The sequence below is a fragment of the Panthera uncia genome, chromosome C2 (genome assembly GCF_023721935.1).
Source record: "Panthera uncia isolate 11264 chromosome C2, Puncia_PCG_1.0, whole genome shotgun sequence".
NCBI lineage: Eukaryota > Metazoa > Chordata > Mammalia > Carnivora > Felidae > Panthera > Panthera uncia.
In genome coordinates, this window is record NC_064810.1 from 119,249,547 (window position 1) to 119,266,447 (window position 16,901).

General features: G+C 36.8%; 1 protein-coding gene across 5 annotated transcripts in view; it reads right to left on the bottom strand.

Annotated features, from left to right (window-relative positions):
• RASA2 (RAS p21 protein activator 2) overlaps positions 1-16,901 on the bottom strand; it is a 123,465-nt gene that overhangs the window by 16,029 nt on the left and 90,535 nt on the right. For 3 of the 5 annotated variants that reach the window (XM_049629753.1, XM_049629755.1, XM_049629757.1), the window contains 4 exons: positions 14,111-14,194; positions 13,392-13,469; positions 9,697-9,770; positions 9,049-9,158 (listed from right to left, as the gene is read on the bottom strand). In XM_049629753.1, coding sequence (XP_049485710.1) covers positions 9,049-9,158; positions 9,697-9,770; positions 13,392-13,469; positions 14,111-14,194 — 346 coding nt within the window. The remainder of the gene's footprint in view (positions 1-9,048; positions 9,159-9,696; positions 9,771-13,391; positions 13,470-14,110; positions 14,195-16,901) is intronic. The other 2 variants (XM_049629754.1, XM_049629756.1) reach the window with 1 other exon arrangement.

Sequence of the window (16,901 nt, forward strand, 5' to 3'; positions counted from 1 at the left end):
ATACATTGAAGGTCTGTGGCAACCCTGTATCAAGCAAGCCCATTGGTACCATTTTTCCAACAGCATCTGTTCTCCTCGTGTCTGTGTCACATTCTGGTAATTCTCACAGTATGTCAAACCTTGCCATTATTATTGTATTTGTTATGGTGATAAGTGATCTTTGATGTTACTACCGTAATTCTCCTGGGGTGCCACAAACTATGCCCACATAAGACAACAAACTTAATTGATAAATGTTATGTGCGTTCTGACTATTCCACCAACCAGCCATTCTCCTATCTCTCTCCCTCTCCTTGGGCCTCCCTATTCCCTAAGACCTAACAATACTGAAATTAGGCCAATTAATAACTCTACAATGGCCTCTAAGTGTTCAAGTGAAAGGAACAGTTGTACGTCTCACTTTAAATCAAAAGCTGGAAATTATTAAGCTTAGTGAGGAAGGAATGTTGAAAGCCAAGACAGGCTCAAAGCTAGGTCTCTTGTGCCAAACAGCCAAGTTGTGAATGCAACAGAAAAGCTCTTGAAGGAAATATAAAAAGTGTCACTGCAGTGAACACATGAATGAGAAGAAACTGCAACAGCCTTACTGAGGATATGGAGACAGTTTGAGTGGTCGGGATAGATGATCAGACCAGCTACAACATTCCTTTAAGCAAAAGTCGAATCCAGAGCCAGGCCCTAACTCTTTCCAATTCTCTGAAGGCTATCAGAAGTGAGGAAGCTCCACAAGAAAAGTTTGCAGCTAGCAGAAAAAGAAGGAAAGAAGCCATTTCCATAACACAAAAGTACAAAGCGAAGCAACAAGTGCTGATGTAGAAGCTGCAGCAAGTTACTTAGAAGATCTAGCTAAGGTAATTGATAAAGGTAACTACACTAAACAAAATTTTCAATATAGACAAAACAGTCTTATATTGGAAGAAAATGCCATCTAGGACTTTCATATCTAGAGAGAAGTCAATGCCTGGCTTCGAAGCTTCACAAGACAGGTTCACTCTCTTGTTAGGAGCTAATGTAGCTGACTTTAAGTTGAAGCCAATGCTCATTTACCATTCCAAAAATCTTGGGGCCCTTAAAAATTATGCTAAATCTACTCTGCCTATGCTCTATAAATGGAACAACAAAGCCAGGATGACAGCACATCTGTATACCACATGGTTTACTAAATATTTTAAGCCCACTGTTGAGACCGCTAGAAAAAAAACATTCCTTTCAAAATATTAATGCTCACTACAAGGTACCTGATCACCCAAATACTCTGATGAGGATGTACAATGAGACTAATGTTTCATGGCTGCTAACACAACATCCATTCTGCAGCCCAGGAATCAAAGAGTAATCAAAGACTTTAAAGTCTTGACATTTAAGAAATACATAGCTATTAAGAAATACATAGTGGTTCCTCTGATGGATCTGGGCAACATAAATTGAAAACTTTCTGGAAAGGATTTACCATTCTAGATGCTATTAAGGATATTCCCAGTTCATGCCAAGAGGTCAAAATATCAACATTAACAAGAGTTTGGAAGAAACAAGTTGATTGCAGCCCTCATTGGTAACACTGAGGGGTTCAATACTTCAGTGGAGGAAGCAACTGCAGATGTGTTGGAAAGAGCAAGAGAATTAGAAGCAGAGCCTAAAGATTATGACTGACCTCCTGTAATTTCATGATAAAACTTTAAATTCCATGACAAAACTTTAATGGATGAGAAGTTTCTTGTTATGGAGCAAAGAAAGCTGTTTCCTGAAATGGAATCTATTCCTGTGAAGATGCCATGAAGACTGCTGAAATGACAACAAAGGATTTAGAATATTACATAAACCTTAATTGATAAAGCAGAGGCAGAGTTTGAGAAGGCTGACTCCAATTTTGAAAGAAGTTCTACTGTGGGCAAAGTGCTATCAAACAGCATCACATGCGACAGAGAAATCATTCATGAAGAGTCAAGTCATGTGGTAAACTTCACAGTTGTCTTATTTTATGAAACTGCCACAGCCACCCCAGCCTTCAGCAACTTTAACCCTGATCAAGTCAGCAGCCAAACACTGAGGCAAGATCCTCTACCAGCAAAAAGATTACGACTGGCTGAAAGCTCAGAAGATTGTTAGCATTTTTTAGCAATGAAAACTTTTTTGGTCAATTTTATTTTTAACTTTTTTCTTCCAAATTTTAAAATTCTAGTTGGTTAACATACAGTGTGATATTGGTTTCAGGAGTAGAATTTAATGATTCATCACTTACATGTAACACCCAGTGCTAAACACAACTGGTGTCCTCCTTAATATACATCACCCATTCAGCCCATACCCCACCCACCTCCCTCCATCAACCCTCAGTTTGTTCTTTATATTAAGAATCTCTTATGGTTTGCTCCCCTCTCTCTCTTTTTTAATCCCCTTCCCAGATGTTCATGTTTTGTTTCCTAAATTCCATATATGAGTGAAATCATATGGTACTTGTCTTTCTCTGACTTATTTTGTTTAGCATAATAAACCCAGGCTCCATCTACATTGTCGCAAATCGCAAGATTTCATTCTTAGCAATGAGGTAGTAATTCTTTCTCTTTCTTTCTTTCTTTCTTTCTTTCTTTCTTTCTTTCTATCTATCTATCTATCTATCTATCTATCTAAGTTACTGTCAAGTTGGCTGACATATAGTATATACAGTGTGCTCTTGGTTTGGGGGGTAGATTCCTGTGATTTATTGCTTACATACAATACCCAGTGCTCATCCCAACAAGTGCCCTCCTCAATGCCCATCACCCATTTTCCCCTCTCCCCCACACTTCCTCATCAACCTTCAGCTTGTTTCTGTATTTAAGAGTCTCTAATGGTTTGCCTCCCTCCCTCTCTGTAACTATTTTTTCCCCCTTCCTTCTCCCATGGTCTTCTGTTAAGTCTCTCAAGTTCCACATATGAGTGATAACATACGCTGTCTTTCTCTGACTGACTTATTTCACTTAGCATAATACCCTCCAGTTCCATCCACATTGCTGCAAATGGCAGGATTTCATTCTTTCTCATTGTCAAGTAATATTCCATTGTATATATAATAGGACTATGAGGAATTTATCTGAAGGATACAGAAGTGCTGATTCCTAGAGGCACATGTACCCCAATGTTTGTAGCAGTGCTTTCAACAATAGCCAAATTATGGAAAGAGCCTAAATGCCCATCAACTGATAAATGGATAAAGCAGTGAAGTATTTTTAAATTAAGGTATGTACATTGTTTAGAAATAATGCTATTGCACACTTAATAGACCACAGTAGAGTGTAAAGATAACATTTATACACAATGGGAAGCCAAAAAACTCATTTGACTCACTTAATTGTGAACTAGCTTTATTGTTGTGGTCTAGAACCAAACCCACAATATCTCTGAGGTATGGCTGTACAAGTTTCTTCACTATTGAGAACTCATGTGTATATTTTCTAAAAAGGCAACTTCATCAGTGTAGTTGTACAAGCCCAAATCCTTGGAGTTATCCTTGACTTGCCTTTCTCTCACTCTTGATAACTCATTCTTTAGCAAAACATCTGAGTACTATCATTCAAAAAGATCCAGAATGTGATCCATTTTTATCACCTCCACTGCTACCAACTGGTCCAAGCCATTATCTCTGTTCCCCTGAATTACTGCAATACCCTTTTTTTTTTTTTTTAATGTTTACTTATTTTTGAGAGAGAGAAAGAGTGTGAGTGAGGGAGGGGCAAATAAAGAGAGGAAAGACAATCCCAAGCAGGCTCCGCACTGTCAGCACAGAGCCTGACATGGGACATGATATAATGAAGCATGAGATCATGACCTGAGCCAAAATCAAGACTTGGATGCTTAACTGACTGAGCCACTGAGTTGCCCCCTAGCCTCTTAACTAGTCTCCTTCCCCTTTCATTCTGTTCTCCATATGGCATAATGATTACTCCTATTAAAACATAAGTCTAATAATGTTAATTCCTCTCCTTAAAGCTCTCCAATGCCTTTCCATCTTTGAATCAGAGTAAAAGTTTTAGAATGGCTCACAAAGCCCTAACATATCTAGCTTCCCCATGACCTCTTTGTTCTAAGTTCCTATGATTACCCCTTTATGTTTTCTTTCCCCACTAACCAGAAGAGCTTTCTCTTATCTCTTGAATACTCTAGGCATGCTTCTGTTTCAGGGCCTCTGTACTGGCTGCTGTTAACTACGCATCACTATTAACCCAGATTTCCACCTGACTTACTCTCTTATCATCTTTAGGTCTTTGCTCAAAATGTCATTTTCTTAGCGAAGCCCTCACTGGCTAGACTTTTTAATACTGCAACTCTCCTCATAAGCCTATCATCCTCTATTCTCTTTACCTGCTTTATTTTTGTCTATCTCATTTATAATCATCTAATATAATACATATTTTTTTTATTTATCCCTTTTAAGCTATGAAAATCCATAAGGGCAAACATTATGGTATGCTTTATTCACTACTGTTTTCTCCAGAGCCAAGGATCTGGCACACAGTAGGCACTCAATAAAATATTTACTGAATGAATGTATGACTGCAACAATGAAGTGTTCATTAGCTATCAAAGAAAAAATACTGCAGAACCCTGAGTGTAAAAACATGAACAGGTGAAAATCAAGTCAACCTAAATGTATTATTGAGGTTTATGTTTAAAACACCACGTATGGGCGCCTGGGTGGTTCAGTTGGTTAAGCGTCTGACTTTGGCTCAGGTCATGATCTTGTGGTTCGTGAGTTTGAGCCCTGCATCGGGCTCTCTGCTGTTAGAACGAACCCTGCTTTGAATTCTCTGCCTCCCTCTCTTTCTGCACCTCCCCCACTCACTCTCTCTCAAAAATAAATAAAGATTAAAAAAAAAAACCACCATCTAAGTTTCTTTTATATTGTTCGCAGATATATGAACTGGAACATTTGATATCACATGGAAGTTGTGTAGGCTGTATGTATCTGTGTATATCAGGTCTCCAAGAGTGGACAATATCTAATCAAGTTTGGAGAACACAAGATGGAATTTCAGAGATGAATTTGCTAATAATCTATTATTAGTATTCTTGGTGGAAATTTTAGAAACCAAGAGCAGTGGTTCTTAACGTAATTCAGATGGTAAGACATGGCATTCTTCGAAGAACACCATTTATTAAAAACATTTACTCCATGTATTAATGAAGGTAGTAAAAATGTGGTCCCCCGACAGAGGCTCTTAAAGACTAGAGGAAGAGACAGACAAAAGTAAGGACCACACAGTGTGACAGGTGTTACTCCTAAGGTGATTAAAAAAGCACAAGGGAAAAGCTCAACTGAAGTGTCTAGAAGCTTATAAATGACTTCCATAAAGAGCTCATACTGGATCTGAGGCTTAAAAGACAACAAATCACACAGGTAAAGAAGGAAAGACAGGAACTTCTAGGAAGAGCACATGCAAAAGCACGAAGGTAAAAGAGCACAAGTTAAAGCAACTGCAGCAGCCAGTCTGGTGAAGCGCAGCTGAATGGCTGGATGAAAAAGGAAGAGACCGGAAGGTCAAGAACTCATCTGATTTCAGTATACAGCTAGAAAAACTTCTACTTATAGAAGATGACTATACTGCAACATAGCATATAAAACCAGATCACAAGCACACGTGCATAAAAAACTGTCAATATAATCATGACTGATTGCTGAATGTCATACAGTCTCATTAATCTAGTTGTAATGAAGATAAGTTGTATACTATCTCGTTAGCATTTATGTAAAAAGGCATCAAAAACTTAGTAACTTACTTAGGAAAAACCCTTAAAATTGAGAAAATTCTATTCATTCCTTTTCCAGTAAATTGGGAAAAGACTACTGTTTGATTCTAAGTGGCAGAAATATTTGATTCAGAATACTAGTGTCCATATTACAGAAAATTTGGGAGGCATTCTTTCACACACTAAAGTCATATAACAAGTGGAACTAGCAGTCTTGGCTATCCAGAAACAGCAAAGAAATAGAAAGGTAAGCAAAACATTTGCTGAACAACCAGAGAAATCCAAAGCCCATGCATTTTCTTCAGAGAGCAAAGTCCTGAAGTCTTCCATCAAAGCCTTTTAATTTTAAGCATAATTTTAACAAACACAGTACCTGTTTTCTCAAAGTATATGTGTAGTAAAAAATGGAGCTGAGTGATGGAGGTGGGAGTGTGATGTTACATTATGGTTCACTGACAGCACAAGAGATTTAAGGTAACAGCCTAAATATAAAAGGGATAGAGAAAAACCATATAAAGCAAACACAGGAACACAAAAAAGCACAGCAGTCCAAGGCATTTTAGCTGGGGAGTAAACAGCTGCACACACTCATAAGCGGCCCTGAAAACATCACTAAATCAAAGCACTACATAATAATTAATATTATCAATGGCAGCCGCAACTCATCTAGAAAATGTTCACTTACGTTCAACGAATTCTTTTTTAGAAGGCAGGGAAGCATGTAATACATTTTGGAAAAATCCATCAAAATAGTTAAAACAAAAAGCATGGATGCTTAAAACTGTACGCTTTGGTAAATAATCTTTAAACTTCATGTAAGAGAGCTTATTCCTCCAAAGTCATTCCAATAGGTTAAATTTCTTAGGGTCTGAAAACAATGTAATTTCTATGTGTCTATTTTATACCTACGGCAGCCTAATCATTCTATAGAATTTTGTCCTCATAGGATCACTAGCTAGAGCAGAGGTTCTTAAGAACCGTAGATGAACTCTGGATCTACAGACTCATTGAAATTATATGCAAAATTCTATGTCCAGTTTGTATGTGTATTTTTCTGGAGGAAAGAGGCCAAAGCTATCACCGGATTCTTAAAGGGCTAAACCCAAAAAAGGCTTTAGAATACTAGTTTAGATTAGAAAATACTTTAAATGAGGAAAAAATAGCTAATTTATTCATGGAGAACAACTAACTTACCTTAAATTTTATTTCAATGTACTAACATAATTAGCTTATTATGACAGTTATTTTTTACAAAGCTGCTATGTATGTGAGAACATTTACTTAGTATTCAACATAAGCTGTAACTTCTAAAACATTCAAAACAGGGGCGCCTGGGTGGCACAGTCGGTTAAGCGTCCGACTTCAGCCAGGTCACGATCTCGCGGTCCGTGAGTTCGAGCCCCGCGACGATCTCGCGGTCCGTGAGTTCGAGCCCCGCGTCAGGCTCTGGGCTGATGGCTCGGAGCCTGGAGCCTGTTTCCGATTCTGTGTCTCCCTCTCTCTCTGCCCCTCCCCCGTTCATGCTCTGTCTCTCTCTGTCCCAAAAATAAATAAAAAACGTTGAAAAAAAATTAAAAAAAAAAAAATAAATAAAACATTCAAAACATATTTAGCTTAAAAAATGGTCTGCAAGGCTAAGGATGTAACGTGTTGCTCTTTATGCCATAACAAATTATGACTGACTATTGATATGCCATAACAAATTATGTGGGTGACAAATAAAAATGCCTTTGGTTTCTTCTACCTTACTAATACAATTAGTCATATGTAGTCATTCTGGTTGAGCCATAATAAGGAATTATGAAACAAGTTTTCTTATCACTTTACTCTTTAAGAATCTCCACAGAACCATTCTACTTAACTGAATCTACATTCTCTTGAAAGTATCCTACGGCTGTTGTTTGTTTTACCATTTCAGAATTTATAGCGGAAGCTCTCTGAACAGATCTTTACCTAACAGAGCTAATGGATTAACAGAGACTCTCCATGTCCTTGTGAAACATTAACAAATGATGCTCATGGGATGCTGAATGCTTGTGGTTGCTAGGTTACTATCTATTAAGCCTGTACTCTATTGTTTCCACTGGTTAGGCTGTTTTGTTTGCCAACCCTGTTGGGTTTGTTTTCAAACCTGTTTAAGCCATTTTTCCATGTTCTAATTATAATTTACTTAAATATATGTAAAGTGACAAAATAAGTGCCCCTTACTAAGAGGTTTATTGTTTATTTGAAAATCAGGTGAGTGCTTTGAAAAACACCAAAAAAGGAGACCCACACCTGTATAAATAAAGCTGATTTACATGGGGGTGAGACATCTGTAAAAGATTAGGGGTGACTATCATGAAATCTAATAAAATTCTGTACTTGGATTACTTTTCAAGTATTTAAATTTGGAAAAACTTTGGAGAAATCAACCAGAAAACTGATACAGTATAGGTATATTTGCAAAATAAAGACAAAGGGAAATCCAATCTATAGATCCATATTCAAAGAAAAGATCTTGGTTCTCTACCAGAAGATCTGGCAAACAAATATGTAAATATTTAAGATATGTATGCACATTTTTGTCTGTTTTAAAATGATTCTTCCTTTAACTGGCCTTTTTGGTTAAGTAAATTTCTTTGTATCCTGATCACCTTGAATAAATGGGTTCTATGGAATATGGTCCATGATTTAGATACTAAGTTCTTCTTGCTATGATACCAGCAGGAGCTAATGGCCTTCTGTGGATCATGTTTGACTCCAAGGGAATGAACTTAAAAGGTGGAGGTTTTAAGTACTGTGTCAGTCCACTGAAGGACAAACTTTGCTTCTCTGAATCCCTCAGAGATGGATTTCTTTATCCAAATAGCCCATTTGTGCTTTCTCAGGAAGTCAGTCACTAAAATTTCCATTTTGAAGTTAGCTTGGCCAAAAGACTAGAATGAATGTGGTATCTGTACAGGAATCACAATCTGTGGTGTGACTGTGGAAAAACTCTGGCTGATGTTATCCAGCAAACCACTGAAATACTCTCATTTATTAAGTACTGATTCTTACCAATTTGGCTCTGAGAGTTAAAGAAATTTCCAAGTTCTAGATGAATCCTGGGATTTACCAGGGATTTTTTTTTTTTTTAGACAACAGAGCATATGTGAGGAAAAAAATGGAATTTACATGGTGTCATTTGTCAAATATTTACTATATCTTTAGTGTGTATGCATCACTGCGAGAAACTAACAACTACAGTAATAAAGTGAAAAGGTTCAGTGGAGTTACATTAAGCAAAAAAGAAATCTTCACCGCGGACCAGGAAAAGACCCCACAATAAAGCATAAACACAACTACCTGGCTGTTTGTGGTAGGTGAGCTCTCTGCTTGTTAAGCAGAACCACCGTTTCTTGAAATTCTTTTTCCCAATCCGAGTTCTTCCCTGAGCTCTTTTATACATCTCACTGCCAAAACAACAGATGTAAAAATTTAGCTACAAATATTAAAGTAGTTCATCCAAAACAAAGAATTGTTCTTTGATTTTAAATGACATGAAAGGCTGAGTAAGATTGTATTACATATATGAAAATGTCTTTGTCATCCATAACTTTTGCATTTATTTTGGCCGTGCTAAGGGAATAAAGTTTTTAACTAATTTAATATTTATAACTGTGCTATTCAGACCTAAAAGGGCCAAACTCACCTGAAGTTTCCCTTTAACTTCCAATGATAACACTACTTCAAGACTGAAGTTTTCAAAGTACTACTCTAATACCTGTAATTTCATTCTATTTGAAAAACTACTCGAGGAATGTATGGACAAGGAATCATGCCCATTTGGCATGAGGTTCATATGCTACTGTAACTTACCTGATGGATGTTACTTAGGCAGTTCTAAGATGGAACAAAACCCGGATTTCCTCACTTCCAGACTCCTGCTTTTTGTACTTACGTAACGTCTATACTGACACATGACTTTAATCTCTAAATTCATTAAATTACCCTTCTTTCAGGTGCACAGGCTCACTCGTACCACTGGACTCTTTAGTTTCAGTAGATGAAATTTCATCCAAGAACTAAACAGGGAAATGGGCAAAAATTATACTTTGTGATAACATACATCAAAAATTCAGTTATCTTAAATATCACTAATAATATTGTAAAGTTCTTTACTGAGGAATACATATAATTATAACTTCTAAAACAAAACACATATTTAATTGTACAGGAAATCCTAAGTTACACATTGGCTACATATTTTAAAAAGTTTATTCTCAAGTTACTTAAAACTCAGAATACATTTCTCTGTAAAAATAGCTCAATCTACGATCCCTAAACTATGACTCTGAAATCTATAAAGCTGTGAATAAAAAGAGTTGTTTTTATTTTGTTTTTGATTTACAGAAAACTCATTTGAGGGTACAACTTAACTTGAACTAGCAAAGCCTATTAATAGTCTGTATTTATCCTACTTACTGTGAATATTCACACACTGTACTATACAGTATGCTTGATTATGGGGTGCTACCCCGGGCCACACTAGGGTGTAATATAATACACAGTATATACCTATTATCTTTTAAAATTCTGAAATATTTCTGGTCCCAAAGATTTTAGATATAGGATCGTGAACCTATATTTTAAGTCAGGGATCACCAAATTATGGTTCAGTGGGCCACATTCAACCTGCAGCCTGTTTCTGTAAGGCCTATGAGTTAAGAACAGTTTTTATATTTTTAAAGGGCTGTAAAAACAAAAACAAAAATAAAAGCAGAGAAGAATATTTACTCTTTTATAGAAAAGACTTTGCTAACTTCTATTACATATAACTGACTTTAGCCTGGAGAGATAGTACTCCATAATTATGACTGAAGTGTAACTGGGTTCTCTGGAATAACCTGGAAATCTAATCTCCATTTATAAACTTTCTAGGGGGAATGTGAGAACATGGTGGCTCAAGAACATTGGAGTACCCATCTCTAGCAATGGCAGGCCACCCCTGTGAAGAGCAGTTAGCTTCATGAATATGCTACCCTGACTGGTCAAGAGCTTCCTGGCATGCGGTCATCTCTTCATGGGAAAAAGAAATTAGTATTTCAAGGAACAATCCTTGTTCTTAGAGAGGAATCCTATCTTGCCCCATAAATGAATTACCTACTTGTTTAGTGCTTGCTTTTTCCTTTATACTGTTCTATGTTGTCTCACGTGGGACAAAAAAACAAAACAAAACAAAAAAAACAAAACTTACATTCCAATAGGGATAACACTGAGGTACAAATGCCTAATCTAAAGTAGAATTGTGGGCAGTCATATTTTCTTAAGACTGGCTATAGACTGCCCACCAGAAGCCACACTTACAATTTTTTCTAATGTTTACTTCTAGCATGTAAGAAGGAAATCTTGGTAAGTAAAGGAACAAGAACAGTTTCTTTTGCTTTATATGTGGTGATACAGAACAAGTACACAAGGGAACTAAAGAAGTGTCCTATCCTATCTCCAGTTCTCAAAAGAGGGACTGTTCACTAATGGAGTCACAGACTTACTTAAATTGGTCACAGACTTACTTAAATATTTCATTTCTCAGTATTTGCCTGAAGGCACTGATCTATTTACTTGAAAAATACTTATTATTTACTTATGACAATTATTACATCTAGTATTTGTTATATTTATATGGAGCTAGGAGGTAAATACAATTATATCAAGTGAAAGAAAACACAATAATTAAGATGGACTACAGGCAGGGTGAATATAGGTATTTGCTCAGGGCCATCCCTGTCTACAGCTGTGATCCCAACATTATCCACAGTGTTCATTTTCACTCTTTAAAGTGTCGAGGTTTGCACACTAAATTATATGGTCACTCTGTTTATAGAACTATCCAGGTTACCCTTGCTAAACTCTGTGGGAATAGTACACCAATACAAAATGAGAAACTGGGCTTCAGAGGCTTCTACAATTTCTAGCAATGCATATATCCAGACTTAGTAAATAATAAAGAAAACTTAGATTAGGGCAAAATATCCTATGCTGGTTTAGGAGTCTAGAACCAAATCTGACATAGGAAATGTATTATGGTGATAGCCCAGGAGACTGCGAGTGGGTGACACAGGACAGACAGATCAGGAACAGGCTAAACTCCTGGGACTCTTAACTACTTTCTCCACTGACATTATCAACTCTACACATTCTGATTTTATCAGGGGAAAAAAAAAATCAGCTGCTACCATAACCTAGGTCAAAAAAGTGGGAAAACAACCCTAAAACAAAAGACAGTATATCATAATCTTGCCAACAAAAGTCTGCCTACGCTGTCCCACAGATGTTTCAACAATGTCCTACAAATAAAAGGGCAGTTTTTCCTCCGCCTATCCTTTTGAAAGCCTTTCTCCTCAAAAGCCTTCAGTGATTGCTTAAAAAGACTTTGATTGAACTTGCACAATTCTAGATGAAAAATTCCAACTGGTTTTATTTTTTAAAAAATCATCATTTTCATCTACTGACTCCCTATAAGAATTCTAAGCACATACACAAAAAAGTGCAAACATACACTTCATCAAAATAGACCCCTGGCAGTCAACTGTGAATCAATCATGCTATAGAAATTGAGTGACATCTTCAAAATTTGGCCTAATTTTGATTCATTAAATCAAAATTGTGATAAATAAAATACAGTACTTCCTTCAAGCCAAGTTTAGATTACTTCAAAATAACTTTACAAATTTTAGGGTTTTACCATAATGCTACATTTTATTTAGAATGATTTAGAACTCAAGACTCAAGAAATCTGGGTGCCTGGGTGGCTCAGTTGGTTAAGCATCTGACTCAATTTTGACTCAGGTCATAATCTCACGGTTTGTGAGATCAAGCCCCATGTTGGGCTCTGTGTTGACAGTGCAAAGCCTGCTTGGGATTCTCTCTCTCCCTCTCTCTCTGCCCACCCACCAAAATAAATCAATAAGCTTAAAAAAAAAAAAAAAAAAGACTCAAGGAATTACAGATCCTTTCAAAACATTATCAGTTTCTAAGTACAGCAATTTTTGTATGTTATAAACCTCACGTTAGGATATTAAATACTGTAGTCTTCTGTACATTTTAATTTACAGTAACTTGCCTTAAGTTACTACCATAAGCCTACTATATTTTATAAAATGGTTGATAATTCATGTATTTTTTTACTATACATCAAGCATCATACTAAGCCTTTATCCCTAGATCAGAGGTTCTCAATCAGAAGCAATTTTGTCCTTCACAGAACTTTGGCAATGTTTACAGACATTTTTGACTGTCAAATCTAAGAGCATCCTACCAGTGTCTAATCGGTACAGGCCAAGGATACTGCTAAACAGCCTACAGAGGCACAAGACAGCCCCTCATAATCAAGAATTATCTGACCCAATTGTCGATAGTGCTGCTGGTAAGAAACACTAAATCTAGCTTAGTAACACTAATTTGTGTTACTAAGACACTGGCAATAGCAGCTGTTGTTAAACATTTAGGTATTTCCACAGCTAAAAATCCCATAGTTTTTTACGGGAGAAGAAAGGAAGAAAAAGATAGCTTTTCTACATTTGACGTACAATTTAAACATTATTTTTTTAAACTGAGGGTTAACTTCTAGGAATAATATGAAATGCTATTTCCCCAATGCTATTATGATAAGAAATGTTACTATTCCCAGAGTAAAACAATCATACCTTTTTAACTGCTATAATATATCGTTCTTCTTGAAACATTTTGAAAAATTCACACATGAATGTCTCTTTGAAACTTGACTAGGAAAAAAAAAAACACACAGAATTCACATATGTTAAGTAGAGAACTAAGAATATAATGAACTGTATTTTTAAGCTGAGGATTAAGGCCTAAAAGGAATCAATCATATATTTCAAGAGAGTTATAGGACTTGGAGGGGGATTTCTTTCAACAGCTATTAGATGATATGGCATGAACAGATCAATAGAGGTTCTTACATCTGTTCACTAGACTCTCTCCTCCACTTAGATATATTAGTTTAAATGAAACTTCTTTAACAGATGACTAAGACACAGCAGCTATCTAAAAGACAGCTACTGCATCTGTGTATGCGTATTTTAATTTGGAAGGGAATGAGTGAGAGAGGGGGATAAGGTATAACAACATTTAAAAGTGTGAATACAGGGGCGCCTGGGTGGCTTAGTCGGTTAAGTGTCTGATTCTTGATTTCAGCTCAGGTCATGATCCCAGGTGTGGAGCCTGCTTAAGAGTGTCTGTCTGTCTGTCTGTCTGTCTCTCACCCCCTCCCTCCCTCCGCCTCTCTAACTGCTCATGCATGTGCTTGCACTCTCTCTCTCTCTCTCTCAAACTTGAAAAAAAAAAAAAAAAAAAAAAGCAACAACAGAAGTGTGGCCACAAAGCAGAAGATGTAAAGACTTACCTTGCTTTTGGACAGACTTCCCCAGCTTCCCAATGTTTGAATGGTTTTTGAGATGAGAGTTAATGTTCTAATTGTCTGTGCATCCTAAAGAATGTAAAAGAGACACAAAACTGTTAAGTTTTTAGGAAACAGAATTTGTGTAAAAGGTAGAATAGAGTGAATAGGCTACGTTGCTTTAAAACAGTGATTCAAAAATGTTGATTCAAATCACTAATGTAGTAAAAATCTAGCTTATGATGGGCACAACTCACCAGTAGTGTATATGCTGCTTTGCACAACATGGCAGGTTGGATTACCTAACAAATTGCACTCACTCTTGAAAGGTCAAGCAGGTCTACATTTTCTACATTGGAACTTAAAATGACAGTTTCTAAATTTTCTGTACTCCACCCACCTTCTAATCCTACTCAATAACAGATATAGCTTCTACAATCAACTATTTTCATCATGGAAGCAATGACCTAACTAAACTTAGGAAATGAGAAGTCACCTGGTTCATGTAGGATCTTAGCAGAGGATAACTACCCGGATCTGTTATCCAAGCTATTTTTTAGCCTGTCTACCAGAAAAAAGTAAATATAAGTAAAATTAATTAAACAGTTCCCTGATGAGTCCTTGTCTCCTTCCTTTTTTTTTTAAACTGAAGTATAATTTACATATAGTGAAATGACCAGATTGTAAATGTACATAACCTAATGAGTTTCCACCAAACCATGTATCTGCATAACCAATTTCCTTATCACATAGAGAATATCTTTATTTTGGAGATTCAAATAAACAAGTATCTTCCATCAAAATTTACATACAGAAATGCTCTAGGTTTTTGGTTACATTCCTCAATATTTTAGAATTCCCACACTGGAAATAACAGTGAATGTGAAGGATAAGAGACGACCAAGATGTAAGGCAATCTGGAAAAAAATGGAGCATCTGGGATATGATCATTATGATATATTTATGAAACAGTTACACACCTTATAGTTATTCAGAAATATTTCAGCTAGAACATGTAAGATTCCATTATATGTATAAAAGGTCCCTAAAATTTTCTGCCTTTGAAGAATATAAGATTCTTAACAATGGCTAATAAACTGAATTTGAACTGAATTTCATCAAGACTTCCCTGTTCAAATTTGTTGTTTTTTTTAAGTTTATTTATTTATTTATTTAGAGAGAGAGAGAGAGAGAGAGAGAGCAAGAGTTGAAGAGGGGCATAGAGAGAGAGAATTCCAAGCAGGCTCCGTACCATCAGAACAGAGCCTGATGTGGGACTCGAATTCAAATCTGTGAGATCATGACCTGAGCCAAAATCAAGAGTCAGATGCTCAACCGAGCCACACAGGTGTCCCCAAAAATTAGTGTTTTTAAAAAATTATTCAGGGGTGCCTGGGTGGCTCAGTTGGTTGAGCGTCTGACTCTTGATTTTGGCTCAGGTCATGATCCTAGGGTCATGGGACTGAGCCCTGCATCAGGCTCTGTGTTGAGTGTGGAGCCTGCTTGGGATTCTCTTTCTCTCTCCCCACCCCCCGCCCCCAACTCACACTCTCTTAAAAAAGAAAAAAAAAAGAGTATTCATTCATGTATATGTATACAAATGTACATGCTTAAATTTGTGTATATCTTTAAGCCATGTAATGGCTTTAAAATGTAAAAACTACATTTACCTATTTTTTAATCTGCAATCTGATTTTCTTGTACTCTACAAAAACTGGCTTCTCAAAATTCGAAGAACTTCTAAATGTAAATCCAACAACCTTTAACTGGTTCCCCTCCCCAACCACTCTGTAACTTTCAATACTAGTCTTGACAATTCCATCACCCTGAGGTCCCTGGGATTACTCCTTGCTCTCAACTTCTGTAGTATGAATTGTCTAAACTACTTACCTTGGTACTAATCAAGTACTAGTTTAGATTATGTACCTTATGTATTTGCCCTATTCTCCTAATTAGAACGAAAGTTCTTAAGAAGAGGGGATAAGTTTACATTTAAAAGCAAACTAAATAAAGTTACATGATACAGTATGAACCAGTCCTTCTAGCACACTGATTGGAAAAGTGACCCAAAATACAAAGTTTGTGGTTAGAAGGACTTTATTGCAACATCTGTTACAGAAATATGCAAATCCAAGTCTGAATACAAGGGAGGGTCACAAACTCAAAGGTAGGAGTTCTGTTTATACCCAGAATGCCGCTGCTAAACTTTTTGTGGCCTAGAATTCTGCACAGCTTTAGTAACAAGGCCGGAGAAAGGACAGTCCTGTGAACGAAAGGACACTGACCCACTCTCTGCTGCAGCTACTCACAGCCTGTTTGTCCTTTGGCAAGAAAGGGTGTGCTGCTGCAACAGCAGCAAGGTTCTACTCAGTTCTCAGAGTTAAATGAGTGGGCAATGTCATGCAACTGTGAACAGGAAGGGTGGCCTTCAAAGCCCAGTTTAACTCTAAAACCCCTGTGCCTTCCCTACCCTGTATTAGTGAAGTTTTCTAAGGGCAGAGAGTGTCTTCCTCATCACCACATCATCAGCATTGAGCACCAGTGTGTGCTACATTATAGGTGTTAGAACACCTTAAGTGCCCTTGCGGCAGGAAAGAACAGGGGTGAGCTCAAAGACTGGGAAGACTGAAGGAGACGACAGCATTCCAGTCTAATTCAGTTCAAATTGAGTGAAATCAAATCCTATTTCATCAGCTGTGTGACCATGGAGAAATTACTCAATTGCAATTTTCTTATCTGTCAATGGGGATGATAATAGAATTGACCTTACAGGGAGGACTAAGTAAGTTAAAACACA